Source organism: Hetaerina americana, unplaced genomic scaffold, assembly GCF_022747635.1.
Source record: "Hetaerina americana unplaced genomic scaffold, ioHetAmer1.1.p SCAF_2, whole genome shotgun sequence".
Classification (NCBI taxonomy): domain Eukaryota; kingdom Metazoa; phylum Arthropoda; class Insecta; order Odonata; family Calopterygidae; genus Hetaerina; species Hetaerina americana.
The window spans coordinates 28,449,890-28,471,152 of NW_027286763.1; the positions used below are offsets into that span (position 1 = coordinate 28,449,890).

The window sequence follows — 21,263 nt, forward strand, 5'->3', positions numbered from 1 at the left end:
TTTTCCGGTGCATACCAAAACGGAGCCATGATTTTTAGACTGCCTAAAATGTCAAAAAGTTGTTTTTGTGCATATTTTGTGATAATTTTTCATATTTGTTTTCCTGAAGTGATGGAAACATCACAGTGTTTCCTTGGTCCTTGTTAAGTTGGGAAGAAATATCGTACATTAGTGCAAAGATGAGGAAATTATCGCGATACATGGAAGAATAATCGTAAGGGGCCGTCCTACACTTACCTTTCATAAGGAAAATACCTTTTATAAATACTGAGTCGAAGGAACGGCATAAATGCAGCGGCTGAGGATGAATATGAACCCACAACCCGCGGCGATGTTTCGCATACAATTTTGTCTCTGCCTGTTGACTGTAAAAGCATATGAAGCCTCGTAAAATACTTGACAGTGTCTTTTACATATTTCCTTTTTTATAAGCATTGTGATGTCACGCGCTAGAGTTATTAATGGCTTGTCCAGAAGGCTGTAAAGCGAACTCAACAGGCCAACGCTTTGTTTTCCGTCCGCAGTTTTTAGATTGGCGCGTTTAGACAAAATAATCGATCCTCTCCTTTACTTTTCCACCCCTTCCTTTGACATCACCATAACCGGGGGTCCATCGCTGCTGGGTTCCAGTGTACATCTCCCCCTCCAACTCTATCTCTCTCTCCCTCTCTCTGACCTTCCTCCACTCTCTTCTCAACGTCAACACAGCGTATTCCTCGCTTGAGACCATTTCCTTTATGCTTCTCCCTCCTCTCTTCGCCCTCTCATCACTGTAACTTCAAACAAATCTCTGAACAGGCATTTTCTTCTCAGAACGTGTTCAATCCACTTTCTTTAACGACCTATTATGGTGCTCAGCAGTTTTATTTCTTCGTCGAATATTCTTAAAACTTTATATTTTGCTTACTTTGGTAGATTATTTGCTTCTGTTGTTCAACTTCATATCCAAACCTGAATATTATCCATCTATTTCCGGTAATTAACTTACGGAATGTCAAAGGAAGTACTTTGTCATCCTCTTTCCAGAGTGACCCCTGGAAAGGACTATCAAGCCCACAACTAAACTGAATACCAAGCGGTGGCGTGATGTCGTGGAAGAGGAGGCCCCGAGGCGGCGAGTGCCTGCTGGGTTAATGGCGTCCTCTGAGTCTACATAGAGGTCAGGGTACGGCTCCCCATTCCAGGTGCGGCGGTGGAGGCGGAGGGTGACGAGAATCCGTCTCTACAAATCCCCAAGAAATAGGCGCCTTGAGAATTGATAGTTTTATTGTATTGCAAATAATTGAGGCTCTTTGGATGATTAGTCTACTGGAGCTAAGCGGCGTGCTGATGAAATTAAGGCTCTTTTATTTTGTTCATCGAATCTTTGTGGCCAAGAATAACACTTGGTCTTGCTGTTTTTTAACCGAATTTCGAAACCATAAATTCACGCAGGAATGCTCTCTCTCTACATATGCTATATGTTGTGATATATATATGTACTCGTATATATATATACATATATATATATATATATATATATATATATATATATATATATATATATGCAGTTTTCGAAGTTGACAGCCGGACCAGCTTGTTTCCACCGTGAGCAATCGCGGCATCCATCGGGCCAACAATGTTTTCATCGCCAACTTATCATGTAAAATATTAATTGCCGTTCCGGTCGATACACCCACGGCCTCTGCTACTTCGCGCACTTTCGTTCGTCGATCAGCGAGAATCATGGCGTGGACCTTTTGAATGATTTCCTCGGTAACCACGTCTGCCGGGCGTCCTGGTCGCTCCTCATCAAAAACGGATGTTCGCCCACTTATGAATTCGGTGAACCTATATCTAACTGTGGTCATAGATGGCGAAGTGTCCCCATAAACAGCATCTAACTTTGCTTTTATCTCCTCGCATTTCTTCCCATCCAAAAACAAAAAGCGAATTACCGAACTATACTGCTCTTTTTCCATCTTTGCGAAAATCACGAAACACGTCTTACTCGTATGGCTGCCAAATCCAAACTAACCTTAAATCAGTCTGGAATTTGTCTAACCGTCGTTTAATAGATTTCAGCACGCACACGATGATAACATAAACTTACCTCAGGAACGCCCTTTGTCGTCAAACACGGGTACTTATTGAACCGCCCTATATATAAACACAAAGAGTATCAGAATTTAGATAATTAAACTATGATATTGATTTTTAAAATACATAAACACAAAGATTTAGTTTTGACGTCATCATCAGGATCAGAATGTGCGTTTGAGTGTGTGTGTGTGTGTATATATATATATATATATATATATATATATATATAAAATATATTATACGTGTGTGTATACGTAGATACGTATGTGTGTATATATATATATATATATACACACATACGTATCTACATATATATATATGTATATATATAGATATATATATATATATATATATATATATATATATATATATATATATCGATTATACGGGAACACTCACAAGAGCAGCACAATAATGGGACGGCACAATAGAACACAAATAGAATAGCAACATTTAAAAGGACACACACTGTAAATTGTTCGAGCTTTCAGCCTTCTCCTAGGCCTTCTTCAAGTGGCATCGGAGAAGGTCTAAAGCTCGAACAATTTACCGTGTGAGTGTCCTTTTATATGTCGCTATTCTATTTGTGTTCTATTGTTCCGTCCCATTATTATTCACATGGATGAAGGGGGTATTGACCGGCAGTGGGATGTTGAAGACTGTGATAGAGGGGAGAATGTTGGGCAAACGAGGAAAGGGAAGGGACAGGATAGTATGGCTGGGATGTTGGACGGGTTGAAGGGAGGAAGAAGGTACTCAGAGATGTAGAGGGACCTGATGTAGAGTAGGATGTTGTGTTTTCATAGGAGTCACAAAATATTTATTTAGGAGCTGTGCCCATCCAAAAACCTACCTTAACCGGTAGATTGCCTAATTATATATATATATATATATATATATATATATATATATATATATATATATATATATATATATATATATATATATATACACCAAGCTATGTGATTTTTCGGGTACCAGGTCTTCCTGGGAAACCATAGCCGGCACAGGGAAAGGAACTGGCCCCCCTACCCTGATGTGTGAATTTCACACGGCGTCGGGCTTAGTACAGGGTGAACTCTACCATCACCTACAAAACCGACGTTCGTGTTGATTACTATGTTTATGGTTTATATCTACGTTCGCACTTATTCATTTCTCAAGATTCTCTTGTGATGAAGTGCCACATATTTTAATATGTGGGCTTTAGGCCTTACAGGGTTAGGTTTGACAGATTCTATATTATAGATGAATAGAGATCGCAGGAATCTCTAACCTGTTTGGGGAAAGTTTACGAGCATAATCTGTAGCTACTGAAGGCTGTATATTGACAATTTTATCAAAAATGGTAAATATCGGAGTTGGAGTCTATTATTCTCATTATATTCCATATGTCTCCTTTCCTATTAACTAAAAATTGTGCAATTTACATGAAGCCTGTATCGTGTTTTGCTTCTGTTACACGCAGTTAAACACTCTCCTGTTCCTGTGAGATCGATCTCTTTGATTAATGATTCACTTCAGACCCATTCCCTCAACACATGACCAAACGAGCAATTCCTTTTTAGCTTTGCGTCAAGGACTCGAGCTTTCATTAACATTTCGTTCCCCACCCTTATCTCACCAATGTGTGCCACAAATACTGCTCAAGCACTTCTAAAGCCCATCGAATTCCCCAAATATTTATGGCTGCCCTTTTTAGACCCAAATGCCTCTCTCAAACAATAACGTGGAGAAGAGTAATAACTTCAATACATTTCAATTTATATTGTTTCAGCAAAGAACTCTGGTAACATAGATACATAATAAAGATGTTATTTGTATACAATCTCACTGCTATTAATCTGGAAAATATATTTTAAAAATTTAAAGATAGTATCCATTCCTATGGACTACCTTGAAGTGGTGGAAGGGATTTTTGGGCTCTAACGATTCCTAGATATGCGCTGCCGGGAGCAATGATATTCGCTCCTGGCAGGGTCATCCACCCCAGATATATCAAAGGGTAGGAGCCAGACGAAAGGTGGTCCGCGCAGCGACTTTTTCTCAGCGAGCGAGTTGAAAAGGCGTCTGACCCCTGTGGGGCGGTCATTTGAGTATCACGTTAAAAGCACTGTTGAGGGAGGCAAGGGGAAGCCATCTTAATTATTAATTCCAAGAAAGTTATGATGGAAACAACAGTTCAAATTATTTCGGATAAATGCGGGATTCGGCTCAATCGGGTGTGTGTCGTGCCTGGCAAGGCTTCCACGGTCGTAATAAAACTCTTGCGAATCGAAAGAAGCAGCAACAACGAAGAGGACCGAACTAGTCACAATAGGGAATTTGAATGTTAAGGCGATATAGTGGATAAGAATAAATATAAAATACAAAGTGAGAAATGGAGAGAGAATGTTAATACTTACGTATATGCTTTAGAGCTGTGTGAGGTGCGATGGAAGGATAGCGAAGATTTCTGGATGGATGGTTATCGATTAATATACAGCGGAGGGGACTAGAAACAGTGAGCAATTGCAATGATTTTCACTAAAAAGGTAGGAAGAAACGTAGTTAACATAGATAAAGCAATATGTAGAATATTACCAGTAGAAATGAAAGCAGGAGCAATAACAAACTTGGTCATTGTTCAAGTATACATGCGACCAAGTAATAATAGGGAGGAAGAAGACGACAGTGTATGTAATCAGTTAAAGGACATAATCCTATGTTTTTTTGCAGGAAAATACTTGATAGTTATTGGGGATTGGAACGCAACGGTAGGTGAAAGAAGAGATGGTGATGAAGAGGGGGACCGGTTTAGGAACAAGAAATGACCACGGTGAGAAAGCAATAGAGCACTACAGGGAACATAGGCTAATTCCAACGAACCCTTGATTTAGACACAATAAAAGGCAGAAGTGTGTATGGAAAAATCTCTGGAATTAAAGAAGATATCAGTTTGACTAAATTATGGTTTCGTATAGGTTTAAGAGCAACGGGATGAATTCTCAGTCTCCGGGGGTACACGCGGACTCAGATCAAAATTTAGTAATAATAAATTGTAGCGTCTGATTTAAAAAGATAAAACAGGGTCGACGGTTTTGGGAATTGAATTTAAGCTTTAGCAGGAATGATAAGAGAGGAGTAATAGCAAGTTTTAGAAAAAAATACAAGTGAGGAAAGAGAGCTTGGTACTGTAGAAAAATAGGATTATCAAAATCCGCAAATGATACTATAGCAATACTAAATTGAAAAATGACAAGGAAATGTTTAACTACGGACTTGATCGTTAAAAAAAGACTAAAAGAGAAAATAGAAGAACATAAGCACAGGGAAAGGCAGAAGGAAATATTAAATTTTAAAGAATAAACTGAGGTGGGAAATAAACAGAGCGAAATAAGCGTGATTGACGATGTAATGTGGGATTATGAAAGTTTGCAGAGGAAGAGTGAAATTGGCGCGCTGTACAGTAAAGCAAAATTAATGACAGGGAGTGAAAAGGGAAAATTCGTGCAAATAATCAAAGATAAGTGAGGAAAAATCTTATTTTAATCAAGGAAGATTCAAGAGATATGGCAGGAAATTATAGAACGGTATACTAAAGAGATTAGGTTAGTAATTTTAGAAATTAAGGGCAAAGGCATTAAGGGAATTCGAATCAAATAAGACCATTGGGTAGATACATTCTGGTGGAACTACTTAAATATTTAGGGAAAGGTGGGAGGAGGAGTTTTTATGAACTAATTTCTACTGTTTATGTCGGAGGAATTAGGAGGGAAGATTTCGTCAGATTAGTGTTAGTTCCTCCTCGGAAAAAGGGATGGCTTGCCATATGTGAGGAATGTAGAAAAATAACCTTGATTTCGCGCGCAGCTAAAGTGGATCTCTGGATCATCAAAAACAGGATGGAAAGAAGGGTAAATGATTAATTAAAGGATCAACAGTTTCGATTCAGGAAGGGGAGAGGAACGCGTGATGTCATTGCAGTAATGAGGTAATTAATAAAGAGGAACATAGAGTATATTTCTATTTGCTTGTTTATTAAATTTCAAAAATGCGTTTGATAACTGAAGTGAGATTAACTAATGAATGTAAATAGGAGTATATTGAAGGGATGGGAGACTTATCCGCAACCTATACATTTCGGACTGCTCATGTGCGAGTAGGGGATTAGAAGTCAAGATGGGAAGTGTTGGAGAGAGAAGTAATGTAGGAGTGTCCGTTATAACCTGTGCTATTTAACGTATACGTGGAGGAAACGATTTAAGAGACATAGGAAAACCTAGAGCTAGTAATGAAAGAGGTGGAAAATGCATCAAGTTAGTTAAATTTGCGGAATATCAAGTATTAGTTTGTCAGTGAACCAAGGGAAATTCAAGGTAATAGGAATGGATGAAGTGGAATAGGATGGCATAAGAATAAATTTAAACAAAACGAAGGTTTGGCGGTTTTCTAGAAAGAAAAAGAGAAAATTAAATATTAAAAGAGGAATTCATACATTAGAGGAGGTGAAACAGTTTTCCTATCTCGGAAGTGTTCTGGACACAAAATGGCCGGTAAAATATTTGGGATATAAGACGAAAATTTGCGTTAGGCAAAGAAGCTGCCACAAGGAGGGCATTGATAAGAGGGACGTTGAGTAAGGAAGTTCGGAAAAGGTTCGTCCACCTTTAGATATCGAGCATGATTTGGATTGCGAGGAAACCTGGTCATTGCAAAGCAGGGTGATAAACATAGATTGTAGGTTTCTGCAATAAAGGTATGGAGAAGGATGGAGAAGGTTAAGTGGTCAGAAAGGAAAACACGCTAGGAACTGCTCAGAATGATGGGGAAAGTTAGGGGATTGTTGGGAGAAGTTCAAAGGAAGCAGGCAGGGAAAATGGATGCAGAGCAATGGAATGGTGAAAATTGTGATAGAGGGGAAAATGTTAGGAAAACGAGGAAGGGACAGAAATAGGATAGGCATATTGGACGGAATGCATGGGGAAATGAAATGTGCTGAATTGAACAGGGGTTTAGTGTAGTGTTGAAGGTCAATTAGAGTTGGAGAGGCAAGATAATTATCGTTTTACCTTTGTATAGCCTGTGCCCATCCAATCCCTACCTTAATCGGTAGGTTACCAATAAAAATAAAGTTACAGCTGAATGGAATGCAATGCCAAATAAACACAACAGGAAAATATCATGTAACAAAGAAGATGCCCTAAGAATGGAAATCGATATGCCATAAAATAAAGAGTGTGAAATAATTTGCCGATATGAATCTATGGTGTGTAGATGAGACAAAAAAGGTACTTGATGGAACTGAATCAAGATGTGAAATTTTTACGTTGTTTCGAAACGGAAGACAAGATTGCAGTGGTACGCTGAAAAATTGAAGGACATAGAGAAGTGAATTCTATAAATTGAGTTGAGGAATAACAATATGTTAGCAACAGGCGAGTACTACAGGGAAATTGTTAAGGAGGGAAAGCTAAAGAGAGCGCAGGGACGATAATGCCCATGATCATAGCTGTTAGCCGAATTGATGTTTCAACAGATAAATTGGAAATACATATTTTAAGAAATAAGTGAAGCGCTCGCCGATTTGTGCGTCTTAAAAGGTATCCGTTGCCCGAGTCGTCTTGGAGACGAGAACCCCTGGGGGCAGGGGCTTTGAGTTGGACTAACCGGAGTGGACGGTTGGTTGGTAAGGGGGAGGGACTTATAAGGTCGCCAGCCCGTGTGCGAGTCAGCGCTCGTAGTGGTCGACTCCATCACTCACTCCTACGTCCCATTCCCCTTCCGCCTCTCCTCTGTAGCTATAGCGTAGCAGCATACTCACATTTTCACGAATTAAAAAAGTCGCTACACCGTTTGGCAGCTTATTTTCAACCTAAACCTCCCCTAACTTGTTGGTGGTTACTGATAAAGTAATATATATATATATATATATATATATAAATAAATAATTAATATATATATATATATATATATATATATTTATATATATATATATATATATATATATATATATATATAGGGATAGGAACACGCATAAAAGACGAACGAACACAGAAGAGGTGGGGAAGGCGGAATCGAGCAGATCAAAAGTGCAAAAATGTTTCCTTGATCGGGACTTGAACCCCGAATCTTTTGACTTGCCGGGCCATGCTCTAACCACTTGACTTATCGAAGAAACGTAATACAGGAAACGTAACCTGTACATACTGAAATCTGCGGGGGGTTTATGCAACCAAGTGCCCCGATTCTTTGACCAGGAGATGTTCATATACATGTAGTAGTAGTTTTTAGGGGAGGCGACCGACAGCTAAGGTCATTTGCGCCATAGGGGATGGACAGGAAAGGATGAAGGGTGGAGAGAAACCCGGCGTCGGCATTAGCCTACTCTTTACGAAAGGCGCCAAGGGGTCCGCAGCTTAACGTCCCATCCGACGGACGCCGTACTCACTCAAAGTGCCCTCCACAAAGCACCTCAAGTAGGGATCGAGATACCTCTGAAAAATATTCAACACCGCCGGGATTTGAACCCTCATATACATGTATATATGCATATATATATATATATATATATATATATATATATATATATATATATATATATATATATATATATATATATATATATATATATATATGTGTGTGTGTGTGTGTGTGTGTATATATTGATTGAAAGTCTCACAGATGTGAATAATAATGTGCACTAAGATAGCACTAGCGAACAAAAACACAGAGAAACACACATAAATGAAACATATGTATTCCAAATTTTCGGAGGAACGACCATCTTTCTCAAGGGAGAGAAGAAGCTGACACTTTCTTCCGGAGCAATTCTTCCAATCAAATGTAACTGCACCAATTTGTGTTGTAAGTGGGCATTTTATTCATGTGTTCAACCTTTTCACGGTGTTGCCTGAGGGCACGCATTTTGCTCATACTTTATAAAAATTCGACTATTTTGCTAGGCCTTAAAAAAAAGAAATATCGTTCTTTAAATTTAATTATTAAAGAAATAATGGATATAATGATTTATATAATAGCCAGATAAAAAATGCGCCATTTAAATGGCCGCTCCTCTTTGAAGTGAATGCATTGAACTTTTAACTCTGAGTGAATCATGTGCTTCCATCTGGGGTCGGAAAAAGAAATAAAAGATATAGTTGTCTAAAAAAATTCAAGAAAAGTTAGTTCAAATCGGAAAATGCTGCTTTTTGAAATGTTCTCCTCTTAATGCAAAAAATTAAAAGCCCTTAATCCGTATCACCTTGGCGCAATTTGCTCTAAAACGTTTTTTTGTAATTTGCTACTAAACATTCGATAGTGCCGTCTTTAAAAGTTAGCTTTAAAAGTGCATCCAATCGTTTTTTCGAAGTCACTGTTCATTACGTCTGGCAAAATGTGTCTACCTTGTACCCACAAGCTACTGCTAGAGTGTGTGACAGGAGATGATTACACAACAGGGTTGCACACGTGAAAATTTAAGTTTTATCTAATTTTTTGTCACAATATAATTATGTAAATCAATTCAAATGAATGGACTATGTTATCTATAGGCATATTCATTACAGTATCTAAGTTAAAGCTTATAACTCTAGGGGTCATGAAAACGCCCAAGCCCTTTTCCCATATCAAGGATGTAGTCCATTCGTAGGGATATACCACATTACCTGGAGAATAATATCTCAGTCACCTTTTCTCCAAAACATCCTGAAGCACACACCAGCAATATATTCTCGCCCCGCGGAGACTCGACGACCTGAGTCGGAGAGAAACTCGGAGAACGAATGAGAAGTGGAAAGGAGGGAATGGAAGCTCGTCTAAGGGCTGCGATCTCTTAGGATGACATCTCGAAAGTGGACAGGAGAGAGGCGCGGAAGCCGACCCGAATGGTCAACATGGAAAGAGCAACAGGAGCACCACCGCTGGTAGAACGGCTGAGAAACGGGGTTCTATTCGAAGGACGTCCTGCTCACGAGAGGCAACGGTGATGGGAAACGGCGCAGCAGGGCAATTATGGAAGGTAGCGGGTGAGAAATTGACGGCTCTCCGAAGGATTACCGGGACACCAAGTGCTTAATGCTCCATTAATCAAGTTTCGGTAATTGATAATTGATCAACACTGCCATCCATGCTTGAAATTAGAGATCCACCCGGAACTGCCCCAAATATGGTGTTCACCAAGGACCATACCGACGCGGAAACCTTGCTTCGGGACGTAAAGGCCGTGTAATCATTGGGACGGTTACTTTGCTCGAAACACACCGCTTCAGGTCTAGATGGCGTCCCCTACCCATCCTGGATGAAGATGGACCCCGACGGAACTGTTCTGGCAGCGCTTTTCAACAGGTGTTTGAGCACTAGCCGCATTCCATAGTCGTTGAAGTGTGAACGATTGTACTCCTGAGCAAAGGAGGGGTAAAAAGCGACGTGGGAAATTGGAGACCCATCCCTAGAAGTCACCAGATTCAAGGTATTCACGGGGATCCTGACGGATAGAATTTTATTTGCTCCAGTGTTCCAGCAGAAGGACGTCATTGGGGCAATTCGTTTCCTCCGTCCACGGAAAACATCCGGCTCTGATAAAATTCCTAATTTCATCATTCGGGAGGTCCCAGCGGTGGGAGCTCCCAGCATCATGAACGGCTAAGTCAGAATGACTTACTTCCCGACCACTTGGAAGAGAGCGAGAGCCGTATGTTTGCCGAAGATGGTGAAATCGGACGTGGGTACCGGAGACTTCTGGGTCATTTCCCTTCTCGACAGATTCGCCAAATATTCGAGACACTGCTGCAGGGACCTACAGGGGACCTGTATAGCTGGTTTCGTCCAGGAGACTCTTATCCTCCTGGAGGAAGAGTTTAGCTTCTACGAGCAGCATTCCGCAGTCCATCAGCTGGTGAGAACAGCGGACCTCATCACGGACGCATTTAACAGGAAGATGGCGGTTGCCGCAGCATTTTTCGACGCCAACAAGGCGTTCGATCGCGTCTGGCACCCGGCACTCCTGTTGGAGATGCGACGAGGTGGACTCTGGGAGGCGACGGACATCCGCAGGCGTGCCTCAAGGGTCCGTATTAGGGCCATCGCTTTTTAACATTCATTGCGACGATGTTCCTATGCGACGTGGGAATCGTGAAATCCTGTCCCTGTACGCAGGTGACGCGGCACTCCTGTGCAGATTCTGGAGGAAGGAGACAATGGTGCGGAGACTGCAGGGCTCTATCGACGAACTGCTGCTGTAGTTTTGTCGATGGAGCTTTGCAGTCCACGCACGGAAGACGAAGGCAATCGCCTTCCACACGGGACGTGGAGGGTTACCAGGATTAGACCTGTCGGTGAATGGAGTCGTTCCACCGTGGGAATCCCATTTTCTCTACCTCGGAGTGCTGATGGACCGGAAACTCCTTTAGAATTCCCAAGCGCTTCGTGTTCGTGCGAAGGGATTCGCGGCGCTTAATCGGTTCCGGCCGATAATTTTCCCACCTGTCCAGAGCTAGGACACGTGGCGTCAACTGTACCGTGTGTGCGCGTTGCCCGTCATCACATACGCAGCGCCGGTATGGTCAGGAATGTCGCGATCGATTCTCACTCGAATTTAAGTGGTGAAGAACTCTGCTCTTCGCTGCATCTTTAGTCGCGGTCTCCGAAATGCACAAAGACGGTATGTTGGAACCCCTGGACATCCTTCTGCCGAAGATATCAATTAAATTCTTCGAAAAAGTGGCAGAATTGGAAGTGCCCCTCATTCGGAAGATCGCCGACATCCTGGTCTGGCCGTGGGACCGTCATAGCGCCCCATAGCAAGCTTCGGCATAGCAGAAGCCCTATCAGCAAAGTAGAGGCCAAGGCTGTCCTAAACGGGGAGGAATTAAATCGTCTTGACAAAGCAGAAAAATTCTTCCCGCCTTAATAGCCTTGGCGGCTGGAAAGGCGAAAGGCAGCGGTCACGCAATGGACCAAGGCGAAACACTGCAGTACAGAACAGACTGAGCGTCAACTAGGAAACGGCTGCCCTTTCTCTAGTAAAAATGATTCGCTCCTGCATTGTAGGGGAGCTTTGAACGTAATTTTCTCGTTCAGGCATTCCCAGATGAGGCCAAAAGGATTGAGAGAGAACGGGCGACAGCGTGATTGGACCTTAAGGAAGTATTCGTATTCACATGGGCACATTTTGTGAACCTTTCGAGATATGGATCTGCCCGAAAAGATGCTGGCCTTAATGGCAAACATATAGGGAGACACTTCGTGTGAAAAAGTATGTCGCTCCGATATTGCAGGCATTTGAAATGCTTACCAGCAGAGACCCTTATATCCGGAGAATAGCGTGGCATTTTCTGGGAGAGGTATTCCACCAACTATTTGGAAAAATCACCAACGTTCCTGGTAGGACGGTTCTCTGCAGGTTCCTGTCAGATGAGACACCCGGGGATAACATTCAGTGCGATGAAATCTCACTGTGGTCGCGCATGTGGATGGCCATTCACCATCTGCGTTCGCCTATACCGACCATTGAGGGAATGGAGTGATACGCGACAGGAAATTTCGCTTCGGGTCATGAACCCATCACCGAAAAGGGAGACGCTGGTGGCATCTGCTTCGGTCCGCGATAAAATCCTCTCCTCCCTTTGCCGGGCGGTATGTGGGTAGGGCGGTTTGTGAGGTGAATGCTCAAGCCTTGCGTACTCCCCCGCGTGGATCAGGAGGCACGAAGTCCTGAATGTGCTTATCACAGCCCGGCCGTCTTCATCAAAAGTACGGGCTAGCTAAAAGCTGGAAGGTGATCCCAAAGGACTCAGACCCGACCTGGTGATCGTCGAGATCCCAGGCGCGTCAGTCCACATAGTGGCCGTAACAATTTCATGTGAAAAGAGGATGGAAACCTTCAAGGTGGTGATACTGGCCAAAGTTGGAGAATGCGGTGCCGTTGCGGAGAGGTTGCGAGCGCGGACAGGTTACACGAAAACGGTAAACGGGCTGAGTGCGTTGGTGTTTGGATTGTTGGGTTGATTAGACCATGAGAACGAGATGGTGCTGCGCCAACTACATACGACACTGAATTATGTCTCTCCGCCGCAATAAAGTGGGTGTGGGCAGTTACACATACAGCATTGTTCTGAGTAGAAGCAGTGTGGGTAGCTGCCATTGAGTTGCTATATATTTGTACACTGTTTTTTATGACATTGGTACCCTAATTATTCAGGAAATTTGGCAAATAAATTGTTAAGGGTTTCTCCAGTATGTCGCTTTTGAGCATTACGTAGTTATTTAATATATTAATGATTAATTGTATAATAATTGGTTGATATTTCAATATTAACGGCCTTAAGATATTTACCTGTGAAGATGGACCTTTTCAGTTTAACTTGCGGCCAGATTATTGCAAATTAAAAGGGGATACAGAAAATATATTTAAAATTCGAACTGTCAAAATGGTTCCAAGAATTTCCAAAACTTTAGTTTACAATGATACCATTGGCGTGAAATACTTCTCGGATGAGTTTCTTTCCTTTTTTTGTTTAAATACTATCGAGATTCTTTACTCGCAAGTATCTTTGAGTTTGATTTTAATATCTAATTTACATTTTCAATCCTTGGAGTTCAGATTTAAATAGCGGCAGCTACGATCCCATGTCCTGAGGAAAAAATATCTGGATAAAATTTTCAGTGTTGTTAAGACTCATATGCAGTAATTACTTTCGAATTAGTATCTTAATTCAGGGACACAGTAATTCCGTGGATGGACCACTGAGCTACTTGCTAGAGGGCCTGGGTTCGGTTCCAGGTGACGCTACTGAGCACCATCAGCTTCTATCCACATAGTAACTACCCGCCACCACTACATTCAGTGACCGGGTAATTTACACACAAAGAATGCAGAATAAAACATTAAGTGTTATTTAATTTTTAGTATCAATTATTAGACTTTGTTTTGTACAGCACGAAAACATAGTCATTCAAGCGAATTGATAGGCGCTGTTTGTTAGCTTTTGAAATGTTAATGTGGAGAAGGATAAATAAAGGTAAAGTTGACAGAAAGGAAATCAAACGAAGAATCGCTAGGCATGGTGAGGGAGGAGACTGGACCAGCGAGAGACATCCATAGGAGGCAGTCAAGATTGATTCATAGCTGCCCTCATTCAAATCGCATTTGTCCAAATGTCCTGAAAATTTACGTGCTCACCGACAACATCGTGAGGAAGAATCAGTCCACGTACATAAATGGCCTGTAGTACGAATTGAAACCCGTTACAGGTGTACTGATAGCTGAAGATGAGAAAACAACTGCAAAATGGTATGAATCACTAGTAGTAGTATTTAGGGGAGGCGACCGAGAGCTGAGATCATTTGCGCAATAGGGGATGGACAAGAAAGGATGAAGGGTGGAGAGAAACGCGGCGTCGGCATTAGCCTACTCTTTACGAAAGGCGCCAAGGGGTCCGCAGTTTAACGTGCCATCCGACGGACGGCGTACTCACTCAAAGTGCCCTCCACAAAGAACCTTAAATAGGGATCGAGATACCACTGAAAAATATTCAACGCCGCCGGGATTTGAATCCGGGCCCTCAAGGTGGGAGGCAAGTACAATAGCCACCCCACTATCTCAATCCTCCCCACATACACACTCATATGCTATCCTGTCATTGCCCTACGATTTGCAGTGTACGGAGCACACGAAGTTGTTCTCGTAAATATTTCAGACAGCTCAACTACGTCTTAAACGGATGAGAAGGAACCGATAAATCAATTGGGACATTTTTTTCGTAGAGATGACAAAAAAGAAGGGGTGTGTTTGGATACAACCGATTGATGCAAACTCCTGTAGTGGTGCAATCGACGTGTCAGTATTGGTTGATTAATAGACGTGTCGAGCCAACCCTAGCTAAAGTTATTTCGTTTGGAATATCTACGAACAGCCGCAAAGATGAAAGATTTCCCGGAAGGTGGATTGATTGCAGTAGGGAAGGGGGCCGTGGGAGGAGGCAGGAGGCGAGGGGATCGACGAAACTGCGTTTTCCGTCCTGCCAGGCGGACCCTCCGTTCGCCAAAGGGGCAACTCGATTTGCAAATCTCTGCGTCGCGCCCATTTAATCTTTGCCTTCAATTGAGTGCTGAGAAACAAGACGGATATTTGGAAAAATTTTTGACATTCAAAATATTTGGAAAAAATATGCTGACCATTTTGTTGCAAATAACAACGTCCAAGTTTTTCTGTCAAATAACTCGGTCTTTCGATGGATCAATAGAATTACTAGCGCCATTTTCTACTTGAAAATTGAATTGATTGTCAGCATTAAAATTGTTGTTATTTTTTTCAGGTGTCTCTCCTGGAACTGATATCTTGATAAATACATCTTACTCCGCTAAATTTTGGAGTGAAGGGGTACAATTGCAGTTTTGTAGCATAAAACGTATTTCCGGCAAAAATCAAAGTTTTCTTGATATTGGGGTATTGTACATGTATTGACATGATATTCAAACTCGTTTAGACCCACGACCAGGGACTGTCTCGCTCTTGGGAGAACGTGTTGTACATAAAGCACTAAATATATCCAATAGATGTATCGCTATTGTCTACTATTACAAAAAAAACACCAATCGGTATCCCTAATATGTCATTAATAACTTAAATAAATGCGCCAACCTAAAACTATAACTTAAATCGAAAACATTGTCCTGTTTGATGACACATCATTATTTCCCAACCTCCTTATCATTAATAAATAAGGAATTCCTGAAAAACTGATTGACTTTGCAGAAGATTAGTCAATTTTAAATATGGAATTTGTTGTCTCTGACGTAACTTTATGGAATCTGCATAACATATTGGAATAAATTATTGACTTTATGATTCCACACACCAAATTGCGTGGAATTACAAAGTCAATAATTCATTCCAGTATCTTAAATATGGAATTTGAAAAAATATGATTCTCTATGACGCCTTATAAAAAACACATATATTACGGACAAACATAAGGAACAACTAAGGCAAAACCTTTTTTGCCATTTTTAGCAAGCCTCTTCAAAGTAGACTCGGCTTGCTTCTCGTCTAATGAGGTGAAGTGTAATAACAACTTCAAATATTTCCCAATGATTTTTTATTAAGAAATATTTGAAGCTATTTTCAAATGACGCTATTTTTCAAATGATACGCTTACGAGGCAATTGATTTCTTTCTTTCACACGGACGAAGAAATATATGTGCCTCGGAATTTTCAAATGAATTCAGCAATCAATACCTCCTTCTTTATTCACTGACGAATAAAATATTAATAGCAGTTTTCCATTTTTAGACCAACCATTAAAAGATGCAAAAACATAACTCGGCCTCAAATATTTTAAGGAAGACTCAAAAACAGGTACAAAGGGCTCATGGGCTCCCCTGATGAATTTCACCTTTTGAAAGCAAATATTCGTATAAGGGCTTTCAAATGCGAGAGACATGGTGAATCAATGTGAAACTGAAAGGCTATTTGCTGGATATATCATGAATTGACACGAGAAAAATGTCAGTGATCAAACACCCAAACTGAGGTAGAAATGATGAAAACATGGGGAATGTAATTTGTTACCCTTTCCTGTTCACTAATCAACGTAAATCAATCACGATAAATTTGCTCAACGCGCAGCTGGATGTTTCCAATCACAGAATTCTGATACATGAAAAATGAAAAATTTACGAAAAAAATGCGATTTCAATTAAAGGAACTATTGTAGAACTTGCCGAGCGGATTCGATCATTGCTAACATTCGGTTCTTCTCCATAAGTAACAGCCAGACAGCCACTCGTTGGATGCGGGTCGTGAAATAGCGACAGAAAATTAACGCTTGTTGAAGAAAACACTCAACAGTAAAGTAGTTTTTTCGGAAGTATTTTCTCTCAGACACTGAAGGACAAGAGCATTTTATATAGCCAGCGACATGGGACCCACGCCAGATTCAATCGCATACTCCTTGATCCTCAGCTGACCTCAACTATGGGCACAGTCCCAGCCTGCTCTTGGTTACCCACGTGCATACGCGTACGTGTTTATGCCCTCGTTACTGAAGACCTCTCTACTGAATACTTGAATGTGTATTTGTGTGTGTGTGCGTGTCTGGGCGCGTGTGCGCGCTGCGCAGGGATGCTGTAGTTCTCTATGAACGACGAGAGACCACCAGACCGACTGAACACCGCCAGAGGAAGCGAGTTTCGAATTGGTGCGCAAATGCTCAATCCCCTATTGCTAGGGATGGAGTTGTTTACGTAGTTTGGCTCGACTCCTTCTTCGGTGGCGAGTATAAAGTTATTTTCCTTCCTGTCCAGGGATCCGGATTTGAATTCATCCTCGAAACCATTGCTATTATTAAGAATAAATTATTAGTTGAATCACGGCCCAGAGAATAAATGCGTGTATATCATAATAGATATTAAATATTTCCATCGCCTTTTTCCTGTTCCTCACTGAAGAGGTCATCTCCCTGGGAATGTCACGGCCATTGTCGAGTACAATCCAGGGAGGGAAGAGAATTCCCTGCCAATAGCTTGTTTGGCAAAATCCCCAGATATTTGATTTATGAAGCGCATTAAAACCAACGCGGAAAATTTCATTTAAACATCAACAGAGGAATTCTTCCATAAGCCTTCCCGTTACTAATGATTAATCGTGAATGGCGACGCATAGATCCATGCGGATGCATTTTCGAAAATAGAATCGCAATTAATTACGAGGGATTAAAACCCTTCTGGTTGCTGATAAATGAATATTTATTTAATCGTATTCGATATATTAGGTGTAATAAATTCCATTAAATTAATTTCGTTATTTAAAATCGTCTTCAAAACTGTTGTGCACAGTGGAGGTGCTTTTAAATGGAGAAAGTCCTAAAAGAAAAAGGGTAGGATTTGAGCGTTTTAGTAATTACAAGGGAATTACATTTCTGCTATGAGAAAACTATCATTAGTAGAAACCGGTATATGTTCCTTTATATGACCATCTCCTTTGGCGTTCATATATAAGATATAGTATGCTAAAATATACTGAGGCAATTTTGGAATATGCGCTTTAGCCTCTCTGCCTTCATAATATTTCACGCGCATGGGCGCTAGTGGTGTATTTGAAAACTGCCCGTATCCAAGTCGAAACCTAGTGATGGCTCCGTACGGGGTGCCGTGCAACGCATCAGCCACCGTGAGCCAGGTTGCATTCCCTTATCAAAGCCTGACTTCAGCACTGCATTCAATTTTAATGTTATTTGGGAATGGTTGTAACGATGACAACATTGGAAATACAACATACCAAATGGTAAGAAAATACAAAGCCTCAGCAGAAAAGTGAACATATTAAATTTAATGTAAAATATGCTAGTAATAATTATAGGGTCTGATGTAGAAGAACGCAGGATAAAAAATATTACCACAATATATAGCAAGGGCGATGGACGTAATTCATTATTTAATGATGCTCGAGTCCAAAATTGGGAGCGATTTAGGATTTCATTGCCTTACGAAGGCCTCGCCGAGCGTTAGAATGGAGAGCTATCACATCAATCCGAGCTGTCCACGAGATATATTCCGTTCCCTGCAAGCAGCCCGGTCGAGCCCCATCTTACGAAAATCTGGTCCCTGGTGGTCGCACGGAAATCTGGCAGTTGGCGCTAGTTTAAAGGATTTGAGCGAGGGCGCAAGCGATGGACCGGCAACTGACCTGCCCGGCAGACACCCTGACCCGTCCAGTTCAGGGAAAGATCTCGGGAAATGGACGGTGAAAGTGAAGATATATCTGGATGCATAGGGGCGCCGGATGGCAGCGTGCCGCCCCTCGGTCGTTGCGCCAATATTGCACCTTTGAACCCAGATTGCGCCGCACTCACCTGTAGAGCATTCGCTCTTGTCGATCCGCCTCGACGTAGATGCGGTAGTACATGCAGAGCATGATGACCCCCGGAAGCCAGAAGGACACGGAGGAGGAGAGCACGGCGTAGGCCTTGTTGACCACGAAAGAGCACACGTCCGGCCGCTGGTCCCGGAAGCGCGCGGCCTCATCTGTGGTGTACCACCCGAGGAAGATGGGCAGGAAGGAGACGGCTGCCGGGCTGGCCCACACCACGGCCAACATAAGCACCACCGTCCGCCGCGTCATGCACAGTGGGTACTCGAGGGGGCGTACGATGGCGTAGTAGCGGTCCACGGAGATACAGCACAGGTGCAGGATGGACACCGTGGAGAAATACACGTCCAGCGAGTTCCAGAGGTCGCACATGAGCGGTCCAAACAGCCACCGGCCCGTCAGCTCGACGGACGCGTTGAACCCCATAGCCCAGATGGCCACAAGCATGTCTGCCAGGGCGAGGGACACCACGAAGTAGTTGGTGATGACCCTCAGCTTGCGGTGCCGCACCACGCTCACAATTACGAGGAGGTTGCCGAAGAGCGCGGCCACGATGATGAACCCCATGGCCGTGGACTTGAGCACGACGGCGAGGAAGGCCTCCCAGCCCACGAAGAGTGACTCGCCGTCGCCCCCGCCTGGGTCCGCCGCCGCCGCCGCATCCTGCGCCGTCGACGAGGGGCCGCTCGCCTCGGTGGTGCTCGCAACCGGGGAGGTCGTGACCGGGGGCTCGTCGGAAGGCCTCGCTTCACCCCCGCCGTCCATCGCTGTCCGCCGCGCGACCGCGGGACCATCCGCCGGGGCCTCACCCTCACGCGGAGGCCGCCTCCTCCGAGGGGATCTCTTCTCGCGGGGTTTCTCGGACGAGAGGGTCCTCCATCGGTGACGTCCCTCTCACCGTCCGTGTGACTATCGAGGGGTCGACCCGAGGCACGGAGAAAGAGGAAAGCCTCAGGTTTCCGAGGCGCCTTCGACGTCTCTCGTTTCGCTCGCTCTAACGGCGAGTGCGAGAACACTTCCAAGCGGTAGTCCTCGCTCTCTCGGGCTAAGATGTAGATGCTAGAAATGAGAGCGAGCCTCCTCCCCCGGAATATATTACGTTATGAAATTCTGTCGTCTGGAATATCCCCTTCAACAACGGGAACCCTTAGCAATAGCGTTCGTTTTCGCATTCCGAGCGCCTCTTTCCGATCGATCCCCGGTCGTCCTTCGTCCTAAGGCTTCCTCCGGCTTCGCACGCCGCGGTGACGTCACCGCTCTGCCCCCCCGCACTCCTCTCCCCTACAAATCCGCGCCCCCCCGCTGCACCCCGCGAACCAGGAGCTCCCGGGGGGCTACATCGCCGACCGCCCCGGCGGAAGCGGCGAGTAGCCTTACTTTAGACCCGCTCCGGGCGAGGAACAACGGCCCCGTAGCCGTCACACGGAGGTCACAGCTCGTCCCTGACCCGAGGAGTATGGCCCGGGGAATGCGGCCCCGCTCTCCCACCTGGGCATGGCGCCGTCTCTCGCTGGAGAGCCAAGTCTGGACGTCAGCCGATCCGGGAGTCGGCGCGTGTCATCCGGCCGGGGAGGGCTCCCGCCTCCGCGCGGGGGCGTGGGGCGGTGGGGGCTGGTGTCAGGGGTCAGGGGTCACGCGGGCGGAGGCGCGACCTTCTCATCTCCGCTCCCAGCGGCTGAGAGACCCGACGGGGTGGATACGTAGCACGGGGGAAGGGATATGTGGTTCGGAGGCCTCTTGAGGCTGGTCTTTTTGCCCCTAGTCTCTTTTCTGCGGCGTGCCGGCACCCGCGCGCGGCCGCCTCCCGCGTCGCACAAATAGAGCCGACGTACTCCGCGGTGACACCTCACCCTCTCCTCTTTCCCACCCCCCTCTACTCTCCTCCCACCCACCCACCCACTCCCTCAGTCCTCGTGTGCGGCCCGGGACAGCGCCGCCGGCCGGTCGCTCGGGGGCTGGGGGGCGGGGGAGGGATGCGATACCTCGGTGTGCGTCCTTGAGGGCATGCGTGCGTGCGTTTGAGTATGGCACTCGGCCGCTGCTCCCAGTGCTCCTCCCGCCGCCTCCACCGCTGCTCTCTCTGTTTCCCGGGAGACGACGCCGCCTCCTCCGCCCCCTCTCTCCTGCCCCGCCGCCGCTGCGACCGCACCACTCCCCTCCTCCCTCCCGTTTGCCGGCCTGTATGTGTGTGCGCGCGCGCGTGTGTGCGTGAGTGTGATTGTGAGTGTGCGTGAGTGGCCTCGTGTTTGTGTGTGGCTCTGGGAGCCGACTGGCCGGGGCGAGGGGTGTGAGAGGACGACTCCCACTCACTCTCCACCCCCGTCCAGCAGG

At 44.2% G+C, this 21,263-nt stretch overlaps 1 protein-coding gene across 1 annotated transcript in view; it reads right to left on the minus strand.

Annotated features, from left to right (window-relative positions):
- The window catches only part of LOC139688009 (octopamine receptor beta-1R-like), a 133,159-nt gene extending 112,688 nt beyond the window's left edge, over positions 1–20,471 (minus strand). The window contains exon 1 of the mRNA XM_071585411.1: positions 18,916–20,471. Within this exon, the coding sequence (XP_071441512.1) occupies positions 18,916–19,697 (782 nt within the window). The 5' untranslated portion in view covers positions 19,698–20,471. The remainder of the gene's footprint in view (positions 1–18,915) is intronic.
- Positions 20,472–21,263: the final 792 nt, after the last annotated feature.